The sequence below is a fragment of the Macaca fascicularis genome, chromosome 1 (assembly GCF_037993035.2).
Source record: "Macaca fascicularis isolate 582-1 chromosome 1, T2T-MFA8v1.1".
Lineage (NCBI taxonomy): Eukaryota > Metazoa > Chordata > Mammalia > Primates > Cercopithecidae > Macaca > Macaca fascicularis.
The window spans coordinates 191651362-191670669 of record NC_088375.1 but is presented as its reverse complement, the minus strand read 5'-3'; the positions used below and the strand labels follow the sequence as shown (position 1 = coordinate 191670669).

General features: G+C 43.0%; 2 protein-coding genes across 2 annotated transcripts; both read left to right on the top strand.

Annotated features, from left to right (window-relative positions):
• Positions 1–2506: 2506 nt before the first annotated feature.
• On the top strand, positions 2507–3451 carry LOC102139151 (olfactory receptor 2G3-like). Its single transcript, XM_005558871.3, has one exon. The coding sequence runs from the start codon at positions 2507–2509 to the stop codon at positions 3449–3451; it is 945 nt and encodes a 314-aa protein (XP_005558928.3).
• Positions 3452–17999: 14548 nt separating this feature from the next.
• LOC102140404 (olfactory receptor 2D2-like) lies at positions 18000–18938 on the top strand. The gene has a single exon (XM_005557546.3). It carries the CDS (start codon positions 18000–18002, stop codon positions 18936–18938), a length of 939 nt encoding a protein of 312 aa, XP_005557603.2.
• The last annotated feature ends 370 nt before the right edge of the window (positions 18939–19308 follow it).

The following is a 19308-nucleotide window of genomic DNA, read 5'->3' as shown; positions in this document are numbered from 1 at the left end:
GGATGTGGCCACTCAACCACAGGACCTGTCCCTCCTCTAAGTCTCAGTGGGAAAAAATTTCAGTCCCCAGTGGGAACTTCAGAAAGATACCCAGCTCACCAGCTCCAAGCCCGAAATGCCCTGGGAGCATTAAACTTTCTGGCTGTTTATTGCATCCAGCTAAGGTGTTCTGTGCTGCATTTACCACACGGACAGGGAATCCCCAGGGCTTTTCAGGGGCTAGAAATCTACTCTTCAACCCCATTCTGATGCAAATAGGACCCCTGGATCTGCCAGCTGCTGCAAACTAATACTAGGGAGAGGTATGAAAGAGGCACGGCCTCTGCCTTCAGCCAGGCGGGGAAGACAATATGCACATAAAATAAACAAGGCTGGACCGGTCAGGTAAGGAGGAAGCCAAGCTGAACCTGGAAGGGTGGGAGCTGAGGCAGCAGAAAGGATTAGAGAAGACATTCCCAACAGAAGAACAGCTAGAGCAGAAGGTGGTGGCATGCATGGCAAGCACTGAGGAAGCCAGCTAGCATGGAGGATCTGTGGCTCCAAGATGGGGGATCTCAGCTGCCCAGCTAGCATGGAGGATTTGTGGATCAGAGATGGGGGATCCCAGCTGCCCAGACCAGGATCCCTTTGGTGGTCTTGTGTTAGGATCATGGCTCAGAAGTCTTACGGAGATAAATGGAGAGTTGCACCGACTTGAAAAGTGGTTAGAACCAGATTGGGAAAGGCCTGGAGTTCCAGTCTAAGGAGATGTGAGACGAGGAATGATAGCTGAGACAGTATCTGCTGGTGGAGGTGATGAAGGGAGGCCCACAGAAGGCCTCTGCATGAGTCCAGGTCTGGGGTGTGGATTGGGGGAAAGGACGATGTGGGCGCCTCCTAATTCTCAGCCCTCATCATCCTGGTGCCAGGGTTTGCAATCCTCACTGCTGACCAGTCCTTATCTCTTGAAAAGTTATCCCTCCCAATGTCCAAGACCCTGAGCTGCCCTTGGTCTCCTCTAACCTTCACAAACATTCCTTATCTGGGACATTTTTATCTTTCATCCAATTATTGGTGTTCCTTAAAGCACAGAACACGCATCTGACACTGTCTTCTTTTGCCCAGTCAGCCTCAGTCAATTTTTCCAGCTTCCTCACCTTCACTGTCAGTCATGGCTGTCAGCCCTAAGGATAATGTTTGCAGCCCTGTTGTTTGGAAGCTCAGACGCTTGAGAATGCACCTGTACCTACTCTTTCCTCTCTCCACTCCTCCTTCCACCTAAGCTTCCTAGGATCTAAATTGCTTCCACTTATTAAACACTTTCTATAAACCAGGTATATTTCATGGAATCTTCACTATGGAGGAGATACTACTCCCATTTTACACATGAAGGACCTAGGAGGCTAAATGACTTGGGAGTAGGTGAAGAGGCTTAAGTGAGAGGCTGTGTGACTTGGGAATAGGAGAAGAGACCACTAGACTCCAGAGTGCTGATGCCTGAGACTATGCTCTAGGTATTCTCCAACGCTCTGGACATATCTCTAGCTCCCATGGGAAGTCTCCTGCCAACACAACCCTGTTGAGCTCAGCCCACCTCTTGGTGCTCAGGCACTGATGCGATCATGGGTCTCTAGCCTGGTGTTCCTGGTATCAAAGAACATCAGAGCTGGAAGGACCCTCTGGAATCCAACAGCTTCATTTTTTTTAAATGGGACTCCAAAGCTCAGAGAAGGATATGGAGTTACCCAAGATCCCACAGAAAATCAGAGGCAGAGGCAAGATTAGTCCTGAGTTCTTCTGATTTCCAGACTCATCCCACTTATACTAAGCCCTTTTGTTTGCCAAGTGATTTATATTTTGCAAAATGTCTTGACATACAGTGTCTCATAGGTTCCTTGCCATAATCCTGTGCCTAGATGTTCCATCTCTATTTAACAGATGGGGAGACTGAGGCCAATGGAGGTGAAGGGACTTGCCGAAGGTCAAGCAGCTGGGTGAGTGACAACCATGGACACTCAGGAACAGTTGAGTTAAAAATGTGGTCACGAAGTGGCAGTTGTAAGGATTCAACATAAAATTTCACTTAGATCCAAGTACAAGAAATGAAGCCCAGACAGGCCTCAGGGAAAGTGGGAATAGCAAGCCAGGAACCAGGGCCCGTGTCTCAGGTTCTCAGGGTGGTGAGATCTCTCCCCTCTGCTGCTCAGCATGTCTTTTATCATCTCTGGAAGACCTACATTTTCTTCTCCTCCATCACCTCAGTCGCCCTGTGACCTTGGGTTGCCACCACATTACCTCTGGTTGACAGTACCCTAAGCCCCCACAGGTCATAATTAGATTTTCAGCAGAGGCATCTACTCACTCCTGGCTTCCTTGTCCTTTTCATCCAACTCAACAAAGGTTTGATTTAATCTGTGCGAGTTACTGTGCACCGTGTGTAGCTCAGTTTCTGTCAATCCCAGCCTTCCTTTCCCAAGGAAGGGACAGAACAGGGAAGTCCTTGTCTCTCCTTAATAGGCAGATCACCATGCAGAGCCTTGGCAAGAAAAACCACAGCTCTGTGTCTGAGTTCATCCTCCTTGGCTTCCCCAGTGAGGCACAGGTCAGAATGGCCCTGTTTGCCTTCTTCCTCCTCCTCTACCTCATCACCCTTCTGGGCAACGGACTCATCGTCATGCTGATCTACCTGGACTCACACCTCCATATGCCCATGTACTTTTTTCTCAGTGTCCTTTCTTTGGTGGACATGAGCTATGTCACTACCACTGTGCCCCAGATTTTGGTTAATATGGTGTGTCCAAGGAGGACCATCTCCTGGGGAGCTTGTGCAGCCCAGATGTTCATCTTCTTGGTCCTGGGCATTGCTGAGTGTGTCCTCTATGCCATTATGGCCTATGACAGGTATGTTGCCATTTGCTTCCCCCTTCACTATACCCTACTCATGAGCCATTCCATTTGTATCAAGATGGTCATTGTCTGTTGGTCCATTGGCATCACTGGGGGGCTGATCTACACTGTCTTCACCATGCATCTGCCTTATTGTGGCCCCTACAAGATAAACCACTTCTTCTGTGAGGTCCCTGCTGTCCTGAAGTTGGCCTGTGCAGACACATCTTTTAATGACAGGCTGGACTTCATCTTGGGTTTCATCCTGCTTTTGGTCCCACTCTCCCTCATCCTGGCCTCTTATGTCCGCATCTTCACCTCCATCTTCAAAATCCGCTCAGCACAGGGGAGGCTCAAGTCCTTCTCCACATGTGCTTCCCACGTCACCGTGGTCATCATGTTCTATGGGCCAGCCATCATCATGTACATGAGACTGAGTTCCTGGTATGACCCGGAGCGGGACAAGAAACTAGCGCTGTTCTACAATGTTGTCTCTGCCTTCCTCAATCCCATCATCTACAGCCTCAGGAACAAGGATGTAAAGGAGGCCTTTCTGAAAATACTTAGAGTCAGAAGGACAGCTTAATGACTCAGGATGTTTCAGAGTTGTCCATAGTCATGGGCAGACTGGATGGGCTCATTTGATATCATACAGGTACCTCAGTTCTGACCAACCTGAGTCTTCCTGCGGCTGTAAGCAGCCAGAAGAAGGTGTGGCCACCCTAACTGGGAAGTCCTCTATCATTGGCTGAAAAATTTTCAGCTCCCACCACCCAAAGACTCAGTTGAGTATTGAAGGCAAAGTATTTCTTTACAGAGACTATGTCCTTGCGGTTCATGGCCATTGCTTTTCCTGGGTTCTCTCCTTACCTCTGGAAGTTTATGTCAGTTCAGCATAATGGCACTCACATGTTTAACATGCACATGTGCTCTTTCCCAGTGTGAAAACCACATAAAGAGTCATTTGGGGTGAAAAATTACATAAAAAGCAGGCAGATTATGCAGGGACATAGTCTTGCATTACTGTCCGACAAACACAAGTAATATTTAGCATTGCTTTTTGTACTAGGTGCCTATAAAATAAGAGCTAGAGTTGTTTTAGACATATATGTATAACAATATGGCTAATAACTAGTCTAGTCTGCTCTGGGCTCAGTTTGTAGTACTGACTTTTACATGATCAGTTTAAAATTTACACTTTAAATCTCATTTTTGGGGGCAAAACATTTGAATAGACATTTCTCGAAAGGAGGCATACAGATGACAAACAGGCATATGAAAAGGTGCTCAACATCACTGATCATCAGAGAAATGCAAGTCAAAACTACAGTGAGATATCATCTCACCCCAGTTAAAATGGCTTTATCCAAAAGTCAGGGACTAACAAATGCTGGTGAGGATGTGGAGAAAAGGAAATCCTCAAACACTGTTGGTGGGAATGTAAATTACTACAACCACTATGGAGAACAGTTTGGAGGTTTCTCAAAAAATTAAAAATAGAGCTACCATATGGTGCAGCAAGCAACCCCACTGCTGGGTCTACACCCCAAAGACAGGAAATCAGTATATTGAAGAGATACCTGCACTTCCATGTTTGTTGCAGCACTGTTCACAATGGCCAAGATTTGGAAGCAACCTAAATGTCCACCAGCAGATGACTGGATAAAGAAAATGTGGTACGTATACACAATGAAGTAATATTCAGCCGTAAAAAATAATGAGGTTCTGTCACTTGCAACAATGTGGATGGAACTGGAGCTTATTATGTTAAGGGAAATAAGGCAGGCACAGAAAGACAAACTTTACATGTTCTCACTTATTTATGGGATCTAAAAAAATCTAAACAATTGAACTCATGGAAGTAGAGAATAGAAGGATGGGTCTAGCAGAGGAGGTGGGGATGGTTAGTGATTACAAAAAAATAGAAAGAATAAATAAGACACAGTGTTTGACAGCACAAAAGGGAGACTATTATTAGTAATAATTTAATTATACATTTAAATATAACTAAAAGAGTGGAATTGGATTGTTTGCAAAACAAAGGATAAATGCTTGAGAGGATAGATACCCCATTTTCCATGATGTGATTATTATGGATTGCTTGCCTGTACCAAAATCTCTCATGTACCCCATAAATATATCCCCCTACTATGTACCCATAAAAACTAAAAATTAAAAAATCTAAAAAGTAAGTAAATAAATGTCATTTTTATTTGAGAAAACAGATATAGGTTGATTATCCTTTATCAGATATACTTGGAACCAGAAGCATTTCAGATTTGGACTTTTTTTAGATTTTGGAATATTTGTATTACACTTACTGGTTCAGCATCCCTAATCCGAAAATCCGAAATCTGAATACTCCAAAGAGCATTCCTTAGAGCATCAAGTCAGCACTCAAAAGATTTCAGATTTTGGAGGATTTCAGAGTTTGGATGCTTGAATTAGGGATACTCAACCTGTATATACATTTCATAAAAGAAAAATATATGTGTGCATTATGCACATCTATATGCATATATCACTAGATAGATACAGAGATAAATAACAGATACAGAAATAGAGATGACAGAAAATTATATGACAAAGATTTCATTTTCCCCTACCTAAAAGAAATATTTGTTAATATTTTGCCATGTTTAGTCTGTCTTTTTTTCTTTATTTTTAAAAAATAATTAAATAATAATAGGTAAAGTTGAAGTGCCCTTTGAACATCTCGAACTCCCCCAATCAACCACAATTGCATCCATGAGCAATGCATAGGCTTGTTCCCGTGTGTGTTTACATTTTTTAAGTGGTAGCATGATGTCAGTATATTTCAGAATTTTTTTTTCTTTCTTTCCTTTTTTTTTTTTTTTTTTTTGAGACGGAGGCTTGCTCTGTCTCCCACGCTGGAGTGCAGTGGTGAGATCTCAACTCACTGCAAGCTCCGCCTCCTGGGTTCATGCCATTCTCCTGCCTCAGCCTCCCGAGTAGCTGGGACTACAGGCACCAGCCACCACGCCCAGCTAATTTTTTGTATTTTTGGTAGAGACGGGGTTTCACCGTGTTGGTCTGGATCTCCTGACGTCGTGATCCGCCCATCTCGGCCTCCCAAAGTGCTGGGATTATAGGTGTGAGCCACTGCGCCCTGCCTCAGAAAAAAATTTTAACTCGCTCTGACATCTACTCATTTGATAATTATAGGGGTAGCTCATTCTCTTTAATAAGCATTTGAGCTTATTTCATTTATCCAATTTACCATTGTTGAATATTTGTTTATTTCCAATTTTTCACTATTTAAATAATTCTACAACAAGTGTCTTTGGGCATTTCTCCATATGTACATATATTTTTAAATCATAGAAGTAGACTTTGCAGATTGCAGAATCAAAGAAATTTCCAGTTTATTAGATACTCCCAAATGATGTTTCCATGTAGTTATACCAACGACAACTCTCATCCTCACCAATGCTCGACATTGTTTATCTATCTCAAACATTCTAATGTGTCTACCCATCTCATAGATGAAACTTGGCACCATTATTTATTGTTTCATTTGCAATTCTCTGGTTGCTAGAGAGTTTAACATCTTTTCATGAATTTGTTGTTAGTATTGTGTAGTGCAGCAGGCTCTGGAGTCAGACTGCAGGGTTTCAATTAGAGTACCATTCTTTATCAACTTAGTGACGATGGGCAAGTAGCCTAACTTCTCTGAGTCTCAGCTTCCTCATCTGTAAATGGAAAGAAAATAGCATATACATGAGATGGTTGTTAGAAGGAGTAAATGATATAATACATGTAAAGCGCTTTCTATATTGAATAACAAATACTAAGTGCTCAATGAATGAGATATTGTCTTTTCTTAATTTGTAGTTTGTTATACATTTTGGACATTAATTTTTTGTCTATTACATTCATTGAAAATACCTTCTATAAGTTTATTACCGCTTTTCTTTATGCAAAAGTAATACATGTTTTAAAACACGTTTATGTTTTAAAATTTTGTAAAACAGAAATGAACAAAAAGAAGAAAATAAAAATCATCCATTATCTTAGACCTAGTGATAACTACTAACATTCCAGTGTTGGCCAGGTGCGGTGGCTCACACCGTAATCCCAACACTTTGGGAGACTGAGGCTGGCAGGTTGCTTGAGCCCAGGAGTTTGAAACCAGCCTGGGCCACATGATGAAATCCCATCTCTACAAAAAATGAAAAATTAGCTGGACATAGTGACATGCTCCCAACTACTAGGAGGGCTGAGGTGGGAGGATCATCTGAACCTGGGGAGGTTGAGGCTACAGTGAGCTGTGATCACGCCACTGCATTCCAGCCTCGGGATCAGAGTGAAACCCTGTCTCCAAAAAACCAAAAAAAATCCCACATATTTCAGTGTCTGTTCTAGGGTTTCAGTTTTTAAATTGCTTTTATTGATGTTTTTGAAGAAATGTACATAACGTTCTTAAACAATTTATTTGTTTTCATGAATTTTGAACTGAATTATACAGTATGTATTATTTTGTAACTTGCCATAGTCGCCCAACAATGTTATTTTAAAACATTTTTTTATGTTTATTTATTTTCACTGCTGAAGGGTATTCTTTACACTTACTTATGGTGAACAGAATATAATAGGATAGACTAGACAAGAATAGAATAGAATAGAATAGAATAGAATAGAATGGAATAGAATGGAATAGAATAATGACTTTTGATGAGTAGAATTCTTAATTTAACACAGATGAACTTGTGAATCTTTTCCTTTATCATTATTAAGTGAACAAATCCAAAGATTTTACTGAGCTCATTAACTCAGGAAGGAGCCAACAAGGTGTTAGGACTGGTTTCAAGCAAGAATCTGAAGTATAGAGATTTATATTCTCTGTTGAACAAACTTCATTTGCATTGTGATCAGTAGGAATAATTTGCATTGCTACTGGCATATTCCATTGCATTGCATATGCTATTATAGAGCTCCATAGCTATTCTATAACTTAACAGCTATACTTACAGAGTTGTAAAATGCCTTAGTCCTTAGGCAGTCAATCAAAGGCACTCACTTTCGCTGCCTATAAGATAATCCTCAGAGAATCTGCTAGACAACACCCAGCACTACACTGAGAGGGCACTAAGTAATTAATCTCTTTTGTTCTTTTGCAAGTCTTAGATGCTCTTTTTCTGACAATATTCCCTCTTGTGATCTTAATCTTCAAAGATTATTTTTGATCACAGAAAGACTGGTCTCATTATGTTTGGCCTTATTGTTTATATAGGTGTAACAAGAATGTCAACCATATAGGCTTTTATGAGTTTGCTTTGCAAATATAGAGATATGCAGTACTGAGCAACTTCTAAAGCCAAAGAATTAACCTCTGGTCTGAAAGTTTTCATGAAGAATCTCAAATTGGACTCTGAAAATCCACTGTTATTTGCTATATCCCCAAATCCACTAAAGTTCTCACTGGCCAAGAAATGATTCTCTTTTTTCTTTTCTTTTCCTTTCTTTCTTTCTTTTCTTTTCTTTTTTTTCTTTTTTCTTTTTTTTTTTTTTTTTGACGCGGAGTCTTGCTCTGTGCCCCAGGCTGGAGTGCAGTGGCGCGATCTCGGCTCACTGCAAGCTTCGCTCCCCCGGGTTCACGCCATTCTCCTGCCTCAGCCTCCCGAGTAGCTGGGACTACAGGCGCCCGCCACCTCGCCCGGCTAATTTTTCTTGTATTTTTAGTAGAGACGGGGTTTCACCGTGTTAGCCAGGATGGTCTCGATCTCCTGACCTCATGATCCGCCCGTCTCGGCCTCCCAAAGTGCTGGGATTACAGGCTTGAGCCACCGCGCCCGGCCTCTTTTCTTTTTTTTCTTTTCTTTTTTTTTTTTTTTTTTACCTTGAAGCTCTAGCTCAAAGGAAGGAAGTGGTTTTCTTTCCATCTCTAAGGTCAGGCTCTTGCAAGCCAAATAAAAGGCCAGTTTTCCTGGGAAGGCTTTGTAGAGATTGGCCTGCAAGTACACTTAACCCTGATTGAAATATGTTAATTCTCAAATAATTCTCAAAAAAATTCTTGGCCATATAATTCATTTGACCAATATATCTGGGGTAAAAAGAAAGTTTCTATTGAACATGTGCTAATAACTATGTTGCTATAAAAAGTATGGAGACTAACAAGCTTCTGAATGCTGATGGGTTCATAAGAATCAGATATAAGTTTAAAATGTTTCATTTTAGTTTATAAAAATAGGATCTACTTAATTAGTGTTAGAGCTAGCTTGAGAGAAGAAAGGGGTTTTTCGTATATCCACAAAAAATAGAACATTAAAAATAATAGCAACGACAATCTAAACAAAAAACTTCATTGTTTTGTTCAACTCCACATCATTTACTCTGGTTCTGCTAAGTCTGGGTCAGCAGTCAGTATCATGGAATCTGCATGATATTAGGCCAAAAAAGAGTCACGGGAATCCTGACTCAGCCCACTCGGCACATCTGGAAATTTGCCTAAGAGATACCAGCTTGGGATGTTCAGAGTACTTTGTAAGTCCTTTCTATGAGGCTCTGAGACTATCGTTCTTTGTTGAAGACACAAATTCTGGCTTATACCCAAGCCTCTAGGTCAGCATCAGAGAGAACAGATGGTATCTGTAAATGACAAAAACTGAATGGATGTCGTTAATTTATTACAGCAGCCAATTATATCAGAATGGAGGGGAGTGAAGTTCTCTTTTGAGGTACAGTGCATAATTATTTCATAAAGGTTTGATCAATGTTTCCTTCATGGCTAAAAACAGTATTATGGGCAGTGAGGGTACAGACAAATCCCAGGGGCCTCTCATGCAGCATACAATTTCTGGAATATTTACATTAATTACGCTTTATTTGTACAAACTTACTGTAGGGAAAGCTGGAAGTTTCTTCTGATTGGACGATCATTATAGTTCTTATAATAGTGTTGAACTAAATAAGAAATATGGAACACATCAATCAGACCTAATTATTTCTGCCATCCCTATTTTTATAATGTGAAAGAATAAATCTTTATGATTTTCCAGGGACACTCTGGTAGTTTTTGGTAAAAGGATACCCTGAGATTATTTCATTTTTCTAAGTTTAAGATCTGATCTTGGGAAGGTAAAAATCAACATTTTATCATGTGCATATGATAGGCTCAAAGGTACCTGAGAATTAGTACTTGGTGACCTATTCTAATCAAAGTGTCAATAAAATGTTTCAAAATGGGCATAGAAGAAAGCAACATGATTATAAATTACCTTAGCTCTTTAACAGTGAATCTTTGTTCCATGTTGGTTTGTTTTTAATGTTCAAAGACATGAGCAAGACAACATACCACACAGAAAATTATTCTGGTAAGATACAGAAGCACTGCTCTCTGGGCAGCTTAGATGGAAAGTAACTGTAACCTTTGCTATCCTTGTTAGAATGGCAATCATTAGAAAGTCAGGAAACAACAGACGCCTGAAAATGTGGCATATATATACCATGGAGTACTACACAGCCATAAAAAAGGATGAGTTCATGTCCTTTGCAGGGACATAGATGAAGCTGGAAACCATAATTCTCAGCAAACTAACACAGGAACAGAAAACCAAATACCTCATGTTCTCACTCATAAGTGGAAGTTGAACGATGAGAACACATGGACACAGGGAAGGGAACATCACACACCGGGGCCTGTCAGGGGGTGGGGGCTAAGGGAGGGATAGCATTAGGAGAAACACCTCATGTAGATGACGGGTTGATGGGTGCAGCAAACCTCCATGGTGCATGTATACCTATGTAAAAAACCTGCACGTTCTGCACATGTATCCCAGAACTTAACATATAATTTTTTAAAAGTCATAACGAAAGCAAAAAAAAAAAACACAAAAAACAAAAATTAGCTGGGTGTGCTGGCGCACATCTGTAATCCCAGCTCCTTGGGAGGCTGAGGCAAGAGAATTTCACGTACCCAGGAGGGGGAGGTTGCAGTGAGCCAAGATCACGTCATTGCACTCCAGCCTGGCCAACAGAGCAAGACTCCATCTCAAAAAAAAAAAAAAAAAAAAAAAAAAAAAAAAAGGTACATGAAGGAGAAATGTGGATGTTTATCTTCAAGGCTCAATTTAATATTGAAATTGCCTTAAAACTCTATTTTACATATCAATCTCACCATTAATTAAATAATGTTAATTGTTAATGCAAAAAAAATTAAAACAAACAACAAAAAACCCACCTTTCCTGGATTTTCCAGGGCAGCACTGATTTGGGTAATTGTATTCTTTTACATAAAAGTAAGGTATTTTGTTACATGTACGTTAGAGTGAATTTAATTTTTATGCTTTCGTAAACTCATATTTTTATTTGTTCTTTCATGCTCTGCCTTCTTCCAGAAATGAGTCGAAGCAGCTGTTTTTCCATATGAATGAATTTGCTGATCAGAAAAAAGTCCTCCATCAAATCATTTATGTGGTCTATAGCTAGGGAGTTATGTTTGCCACCTTTATGGGATTTGGAAGAGTGTGATCCTTAGGGAGCAAATTGCAAGGCTGGGAATGGGCTGTGGACATGAGCCAGTAGCCAGTCTACCATGGGGCCACCACACAGCTGGAGGGAGCTTTCAGGGACTGGAGATTTCAGCTGAGAGTCCCTGACCTAGCCAAGCCTAGAATTCCCTACCTGTTCTTGAATCCTATCCTCTCTGGGATGCTATGCCCCAGGTATAACTTCTCTCAAGCTCTGTTCACATTGGACTTGCTTCACATCCTTCAAATGCACCATTTGTTCATTTATTCCCTCAATATTGATTGATGCTTTCCCTGTGCTGCACACTATAAACATGACATAAATGACACTATCACTGTCCTCATACAGCATGAAGGGGGAAATTCAGGGCCATCTTCTTTCCTTCCTCTGCTTCTTTGCATACCCTGTTCCCTGTACAAGGATTGCCTTTCTCTGTCTTCATCTATCAAACTTCTATTCATCTTTCAAAACCCAGCTCAAATAATCCCTCTTCCCAGAACTCTCAGCGAAGAAGCATCAGTGGGACTGTTCTCTGTGTCACTGCAGAATCTTGTGTATGCCCCTATCCAGTCCTGTAGGACACTTGCACCCGTCTTCATTCCCCCAATCAGTCCTCAAGCTCATCATGGGCAGAGCCAGGGACCAAGTCTTATTCAACTTTTGTCTCCAGTGACCAGAAATGTCTGATACACCACTGGCAGCTATGAGTGTTTACAGAGCAATTTATCGGTTGGTGAAACCATGGCACAAACAGAGGGGAACGGGACGAGCAATTGTAGGGGGTTGTCATGAAGGAAAAGCTGGTAGGTCAGCATGGAGTGCCAGGGAGGAGTTGTGCAGGGCATGAGAGCAGCTGACTGCAGAGGACGGCATAACCAGGTTATCGAGGGAAGGCTTCACAGATTAGGGAACATTGAGGTGCTGCGATCAGGATTAGGTGAGGGTTCTGAGGCACACATAAATGTTTTCCAGGCTGCATGCTGTGCAGGGCGTCCTGGGCTGAGGAAGCAGCATGAGGCAGAGCATCTAAAAGTGGTTCTGGCTTCATGGAGTCAAAGAACTGTAGGAAGGGAGGCTGGAGAGCGGGGCACAAGTCAGCTCAGGGAGGGCGTGGGTGTGCCCTTCCCCAGTCCTGTAGGTCACTTGCATCAGTCTTCAACCCCCCAACCAGGCCTCAAGCTCATCCACACCGAATATAATTAACATATCACAAACTACTTAACCAGGAGAGTTTGAGCTGTAGTTGACTAATAAAATATTATAGTTAATAGTCATTTAAACATTTACTAATTTTTATTTTGCAGAGGTCCTATTTTTGAGCCTATCATCTTTTTCAGGTCTCCAACATGTCTGTAGACTATGGAAGCTCAAGGACTCTGGACACTTTGTCTTCAGTGCCTAATGGATCGAACAGCCCCGGGGATGCCACCTGGCGGGGGTAGAGGACAATTTCTTGAGGTTCATCACTCAAGACCTGCCAGGAAGTCTCATTTTTTTCCCCTGGGAAAGGAGGAGCGGCTGAGGAAAGATCTGCCCTGGGGCCCTCTCTGAGCCTCTGCCCCAGCTGAGCCTCACGCTCCCCAACCTGACCTGGGCTCTGGGGGAGGGCATGGCCTGAGTGTCCCTGGGGAGTGAGCCGAGGCTGCTGCAGGAACAGTCCTGGCAAGGGCCCTGGGGCCAACTGCCACTTGGGAGTGCCCTCTGAGTCTGAGGGCACTCAGACCCACCCCCTTCCCTGAAAGGTTATAAGCTCAGGACAGCAGTGTCCCTTGGCATTCTGGGAAGTAAGTAAGCCTACTGGTGCCCCCACGCCCCCAACATTGCCAGTGGGAGCTCTGAGAAGCAGCCCAGCCTGGTCTGCTGTTCCCACTCACCAGCAGCCGCCTGCCTCTCTGCCTCCATCTCTTTCCCACAGCCATGTGAGTGTGTGCCTGGCTGCCTGTGTCTACTTCTCTTCCCTTCTCTGTGTCCTCCTATTTCTTTATCTTTCTCTGGGCCTATTATTATTTGTCTGTCTCTCTTTCCTTTGCTTTCCATCTCTCCATCTGTCTCTTTCTGCCTCTGTTTCTATCAGCTGTCTCTGTGTGTCTCTGTCTCCAAAGTCTTGTCCCATCTCTCCCTCCTCTTCCTGTGTGTCCGGCTCTGAGGTTCTTCCGCTAGGTCTTCAGCTCATTCCTTTTGCCTTTCTTTCTTCCTCGACCTCTCTGTATTTTGCTGTCTCTCAATCTCTGGATTTGCCATCAGCGCTGTCTCTCTCTAGCCATCCCTGATCTCTCCTCTTCCCCTTATCCTCTCTTGTCCACAAGGCTTTTCCCCTTGTAGCGTTGCTCTGGGTCTCCTGCTGGAGCCTCCCCCACTGTCATGTCTTGGTTTCCCCCTCTCTGCCCAGCTCCCACCAGTCCAGCCTGCCATCTGCCTGCTCTGCCTGCTCTTGGGCTCCTCTTCCAGCTCTCCCTCCTTGGGAGACTGGACTGGCCCTGCCTCTCCCCACTGCCCCACGTCTGATCACTCCGGCCTCTCTCCGCTGGGCTCTTTGCTGGTCCACCAGCCTTTTTTTTTTTTTTTTTTTTGAGACAGAGTCTCATTCTGTCACCAGGCTGCAGTGAAGTGGCATGATCTTGGATCATTGCAACCCCCACCTCCCGGGTTCAAGCGATTCTCCTGCCTTAGCCTCCCAAGTAGCTGGGACTACAGGCACACACCACCACGCCCAGCTAATTTTTTTGTATTTTAGTAGAGACGGAGTTTCACCATGTTGGCCAGGATAGTCTCTATCTCTTGACTTTGTGATCCACCCACCTCGGCCTCCCAAAGTGCTGAGATTACAGGTGTGAACCACCACGCCCAGCCCTGCCTGCCCTTTTTGCAGCTCCGCCTTGCTCCTGTGTCCCTCTCATAGGCCTCACACCTGCATCTCAGCATCACAGACATGCTTCCCTGCCTCCTGGCTCCTGGCTCCTGGCCTCCTCTCCTCTTGCTTCCTTGTCTGGTTTGGTTCCCCTGACAGCCTCCCAGGAGGTCTCAGTGTCTCTATGCCTGCTTCCTTGGTCTTTTCCCCTCTTCTAGGATTCTTAAAATGAACATTCTCCCACCGCCTGCCCATCCTGGGCTCCCAGGTACTTCTCTTCCTGTTCCTCAGTTGTGTTTTCAGCATCTCCTTCTCTCTCTCCTGTCTGCGCCCTCGGGGTCTGGTTCTCTGTGCCTCTCTCTGACTCATGTGTCTCTTCCTGCAGAGAACTCTCCGTCTTTTTTTCATCAATCATATCAGTCATTCTCTGCCTTTTGTTTTTTCTTTCTGGTTTTACTTGTTTGTTCTCTGGCCACTCTTGACCTTGCAGGTCGCTGCTGATACTGGGGGCATGGTGTGTGTGTGTGTTGTGGAGGGTGGAGGGGGTGGGGGAAAAGGGCTGTCAAACGGGGAAGGGAAGAGAAAACATATATCTTCAGAACCTGACAGAATCAGATATTATTGCAAACAGTCTCCTCTTTTTGCAGATAAGGAATGACTAACTTGCTCAGAGTCATGGCCAGTAAATAGCAAAAATGAGAATTCAAAAGCAGCTGCCTTTAGTCTTTTATCTCCTAGTCAGTGCTGCTGGAGAAGAGATATGACAGGGGGAGAGAAATATAAGGATCCAAAGTAAGAAAAAAAAAGCCATTTTTCTCTGATTTCCATTACACCCTAGTAATGGACCAAGGCTGGCAACCCCAACCCATGCCAGCCCTGGCCAACCAGGAGCTAGAGGCTTACCCACTACCAGGACCTTGCATACACAATCTGTTTCTGTTTTCTCATCGCCACATGTCATCATCAAACCTAGCTGAGACAGAGTCAGAACCGGAAGCTCAGAGAGACCAAGCAACTGGCCCTAAGACACACAGCAAGGAAAGTGAGAGTAGAAACCCGTTTCTAGGCTTTGCTCTGGAGGACGGTGCAAACCCACCAAAGGGCAAGGAGTCCTGGGGGCCAGAGACCTGTCACCCACATCTTCTCTGCTTCCTCTGCCCTCAGTCTGCAGGCACAAGCTGGAGGTAAGAACTGGGTGGCCTCTCATTATCCTTGCTTAAGGACCTCACAACTCAGGAGCTGATGTGATTTGCAGCATCGGACTCCTCTGTCCCTAGCTCCATGTCCAGGCTCTTGGCTCCTCTGGGAGCAGCACTTGGCACTGCAGACCCTGGGCTGGAGGTCAGTCTCCCTGCTCAGACACTCTCAGGCTGGGTAACCTTAAGCCAATTGCTTCCCCTCTCTGGGCTCTGGTAAAAAGAAAGGATTGCATTAATGGTTATCAAATTAAGTCTCTAACTCATAAGAGGAGTTCCAGGGAACCATGTTTTTCTGGGTGAGGGTGAGTGGGTGGGTTTTTCTGCTCCTGCAGAAGTTTGCCTTTGACAAAAAAGTTCCAGGGCTTTAAAAAGGTTGAAAATATGTGACTCTGAAATTGTTAAGACCCCAGGCCCTGCTCCCCAATGCCCACCCGTCCCACTGTGCATTTTCAGGTCTGTTCTCAGGGAGTGGCGAGTCTAGAGGACCGGGTCCCCTCAGCCAGGCACGCCTCCTGGCTGTTCTTTATTCTTTATTACAAGTAACTCATGCTTATTGTGGAAAAATTTAGAAAGTCTTGTGAATTTTAACAAACAAATATCATCTATAAACCTAATCCTCCAGAAATGACCATTGTTAAAATTTTGATATATTCCTTTCCAATTTTTTTTCTATGCATGTAAATCTTTATAGTATTAGGATTGGGTTATATATGATTTCCTATCCTGCTTTTTAAACTTAATAATCTATTAGAGCATTTCCTCACAGCAGGGATTTTTAGAGCAAAGTGACCAGAAGGAACCCTTAGAAATATCGCAGAAAACACTGGACTTCTTAGAGCAGATCAGTCGAGGGCCTATATTACTTCAAATTTGCATATTATAGAGACAAGAGTTATCACCATGAGACTGAAAGGCTAGGAAATCTTTGGTTATGCTTGAGAGGTCTGTGAATCACCGTAAAATAAACATTCACCTACAGTTTCTCCTCTGTTGTTTGATAGGTATTTTTTTTTAACTCTTTAACATATTTAGAATTTGTCTTGATACACTATGTGAAATCATAACCCAAATCATTAATTAATTGTCTGAGCAACATTTGTTGAATAACTCTTCCTTGCCCCTCTGACTTACAATAGCATCTTCATCCTAGGGTAAGGTCTACTTCTGAGTTCTCTATTCTGTCCCGTTGATCTACCTGTCTAGTTCTTGCTTCATACTACATTTTTATTTTGTGGTTTTATTTATATGTTTAAACCTTTGGAAGGCTGTCTGCATTTAGAGTTATCAGATAAAATGCAGATGCCCAGTTAAATTTTAATTCATTTCCTTGGCTATCGTCACCCCATTATTCTCTCATAAGCTTTCGAATTGCATTATCAAGTTCTCACAAGTTGAGAGGAAACTGTGAAGCCAGAGTCCAAAGAGGATGCATGTCAGAAATGCGTAAGGAGGTAGCTAAGATATTCCACCCCAGTGGAGTGCATGTGCTTAGTCATGCATTGCCAACTCTTCCCAATCAATTGCCCTTTCACAGAACTCTAGACTTTGGGGATTTACTTTTGCATAGTTTCCCATCATGCCTAGAATTTTGAATATATTAGGAGCAAAACATAAATTTTTCTGAGCCATAAAACCAGAAAAACAATGAATATTGAAAGGTAAACCCAGACATGGGGAAAATTTTAAATTCTCAATACGTTCATTGTCTCCAACAAAGCAAAACCAGTTTATTGGCACCACATAAACAGTGTGAAGGAGAGAGTCTTTGAAGTATTTCTAATTAAGAATGCATGACAAGTGAACATTAATTGCACAATTTATGCATTTTTAATTTAAGATTTTGTCCTCCTTGTATGGTATACTGGGATTATTATTTTTATTTTGGTAATTCTGAACATTGTTTACAGGACTATCCTCAATGTATCCAAGATCTTTCTTTAACTACAAAATATCCTGCCCCCTATATTTTAGAAAAACAACCTTCTCATTTGAGGACATAATGTTATAATGATCATTTTAGTTAAAATTCTTGAATGAATGGCATAATTAACGAACAACATTTAAGTTCACTCACCAAAAAAGCTAAATCTTAAATATCAACTGTAATATTTTGCCTGCATAGCATTGACTGTAATGCCCAAGATTATCCTTAGCCCTAATGCTAACACTGATAGCAAATGATGAATATAGTAGCCCCAACTCTTATTCTAATCTTAATTCACAGAAGGCTTAGGAACCTCTGAAGTCCCAAAAGAACAGAATATGGGGTGAGTACAGTACAGAGAGAACAAGGCTGTGTCAGGAAAGAAAAAACAGATGCCTACAGGCCATAATAGAACACTGCCTCTATGCTGCCCTGACCTGGCTCTCACCCCTTTAATCAGTATGACCCTCCACCAAATCCTGAACCAAATCCCAACATCACTCAAACTCCAATTGGAACAGAGCTCTTGGCACCTCCACCTGCCAATCCAAAGCTTCCTGATACTGTTAAGAAATGTAAATGAAACAATGAATATGAAAATTCCTTACACACCCGTGGCACAGACACTCAATCAAAGATATAGCCTAAAAACTCTTTAAACAGGCAGATCACGATGCAGGAGCTCAACCAGTCCACCGTGACAGAATTCATTCTAGTGGGCTTCACCTCCAATCCCAGGACCAGTCCTCTGCTCTTCACCTTCTTCTTTGTCTTTTACCTGCTGATTCTCATGAGCAACAGCCTCCTTATCACCCTCATTTACCAGGACTTACACCTGCACACACCCATGTACTTTTTCATCAGTGTCCTCTCCCTGCTGGACGTGTGCTATACCACCACCACCGTGCCCCAGATGCTGGTGCACATTCTCAGCAAGAAGAGGGCCATCTCTTTTGCTAGATGTGTGGCCCAGATGTACATCTTCCTCCTCTTTGGGGTCATTGAGTCATGGCTTTTCTCCATCATGTCCGTGGACAGGTACTTGGCCATCTGCCACCCTCTCAGGTACAAGGTCATCATGAGCCGCTGGGTGTGTCTCCTCATGGTGGGTATCTGTGCAGCCTATGGTGTGCTGGGTAGCATGTGCTATACTTTCTTTGCTATGTGCCTGCCCTATTGTGGGCCTAATGAGATTGACCACTACTTTTGCGAGGTTCCTGCAGTTCTGAAGCTGGCCTGTGCAGACACATCCCTCAATGACCTGGTGGACTTCATTATAGGCTTCAATGTCATTGTGGTCCCGCTCTCCCTGGTTGTCATAGTCTATGCCAACATCTTTGCCACCATCATGAAGATCCGCTCAGCCCAGGGGCGAATCAAAGCCTTTTCCACCTGTGCTTCCCACATCACTGTGGTCACTATGTTTGCCATTCCATGTATCATCATGTATATGGGCCCTGGCTCTGGCTCCTTATCAAACAGCGGAAAGAAAATGGCCCTTTTCTATAACATTGCTACATCCTTCCTCAATCCTGTCATCTACAGTCTAAGGAACAAAGATGTGAAAAAAGCTTTTTTCAAATGGATGGGATGGAGCAGGGCCCCAGAGTAAGACTTTAAAGCTAAAGATCTTAGAAGCTAAACAAAGCAGGACTTGCAGTCACCAATTCCCCAGGGACTCTCCCATGAGACCTAGTAGAGCTGGACTCTTCACCCTTGCCCAAGCGAGAGATGAGCAAGGTGTTTGGACGTTTGCAATAACTATGATGATGTTCGAGACAGAGATATCTGTGAAAATAAAGTGTAGTGGTTAAGAGCCTGGACTTTTGTGCCAGACAGACTAGGATGACAGACTCAGTTTCACCAATTAATAGGTAACATGAATTTCCGCAAATCATTTAACTATTCTGAGGTCTGTAATTCATTTCTATAGGGAAGTTGTAATGAATTCATGAAATAATATGTAAAATGTGCTTACTACA

What these genes read in the sequence shown, in the direction of transcription:
- LOC102139151 (XM_005558871.3), top strand. Translation starts at nt 2,507, where the DNA reads ATGCAGAGCCTTGGCAAGAAAAACCACAGCTCTGTGTCTGAGTTCATC.
- LOC102140404 (XM_005557546.3), top strand. Translation starts at nt 18,000, where the DNA reads ATGCAGGAGCTCAACCAGTCCACCGTGACAGAATTCATTCTAGTGGGC.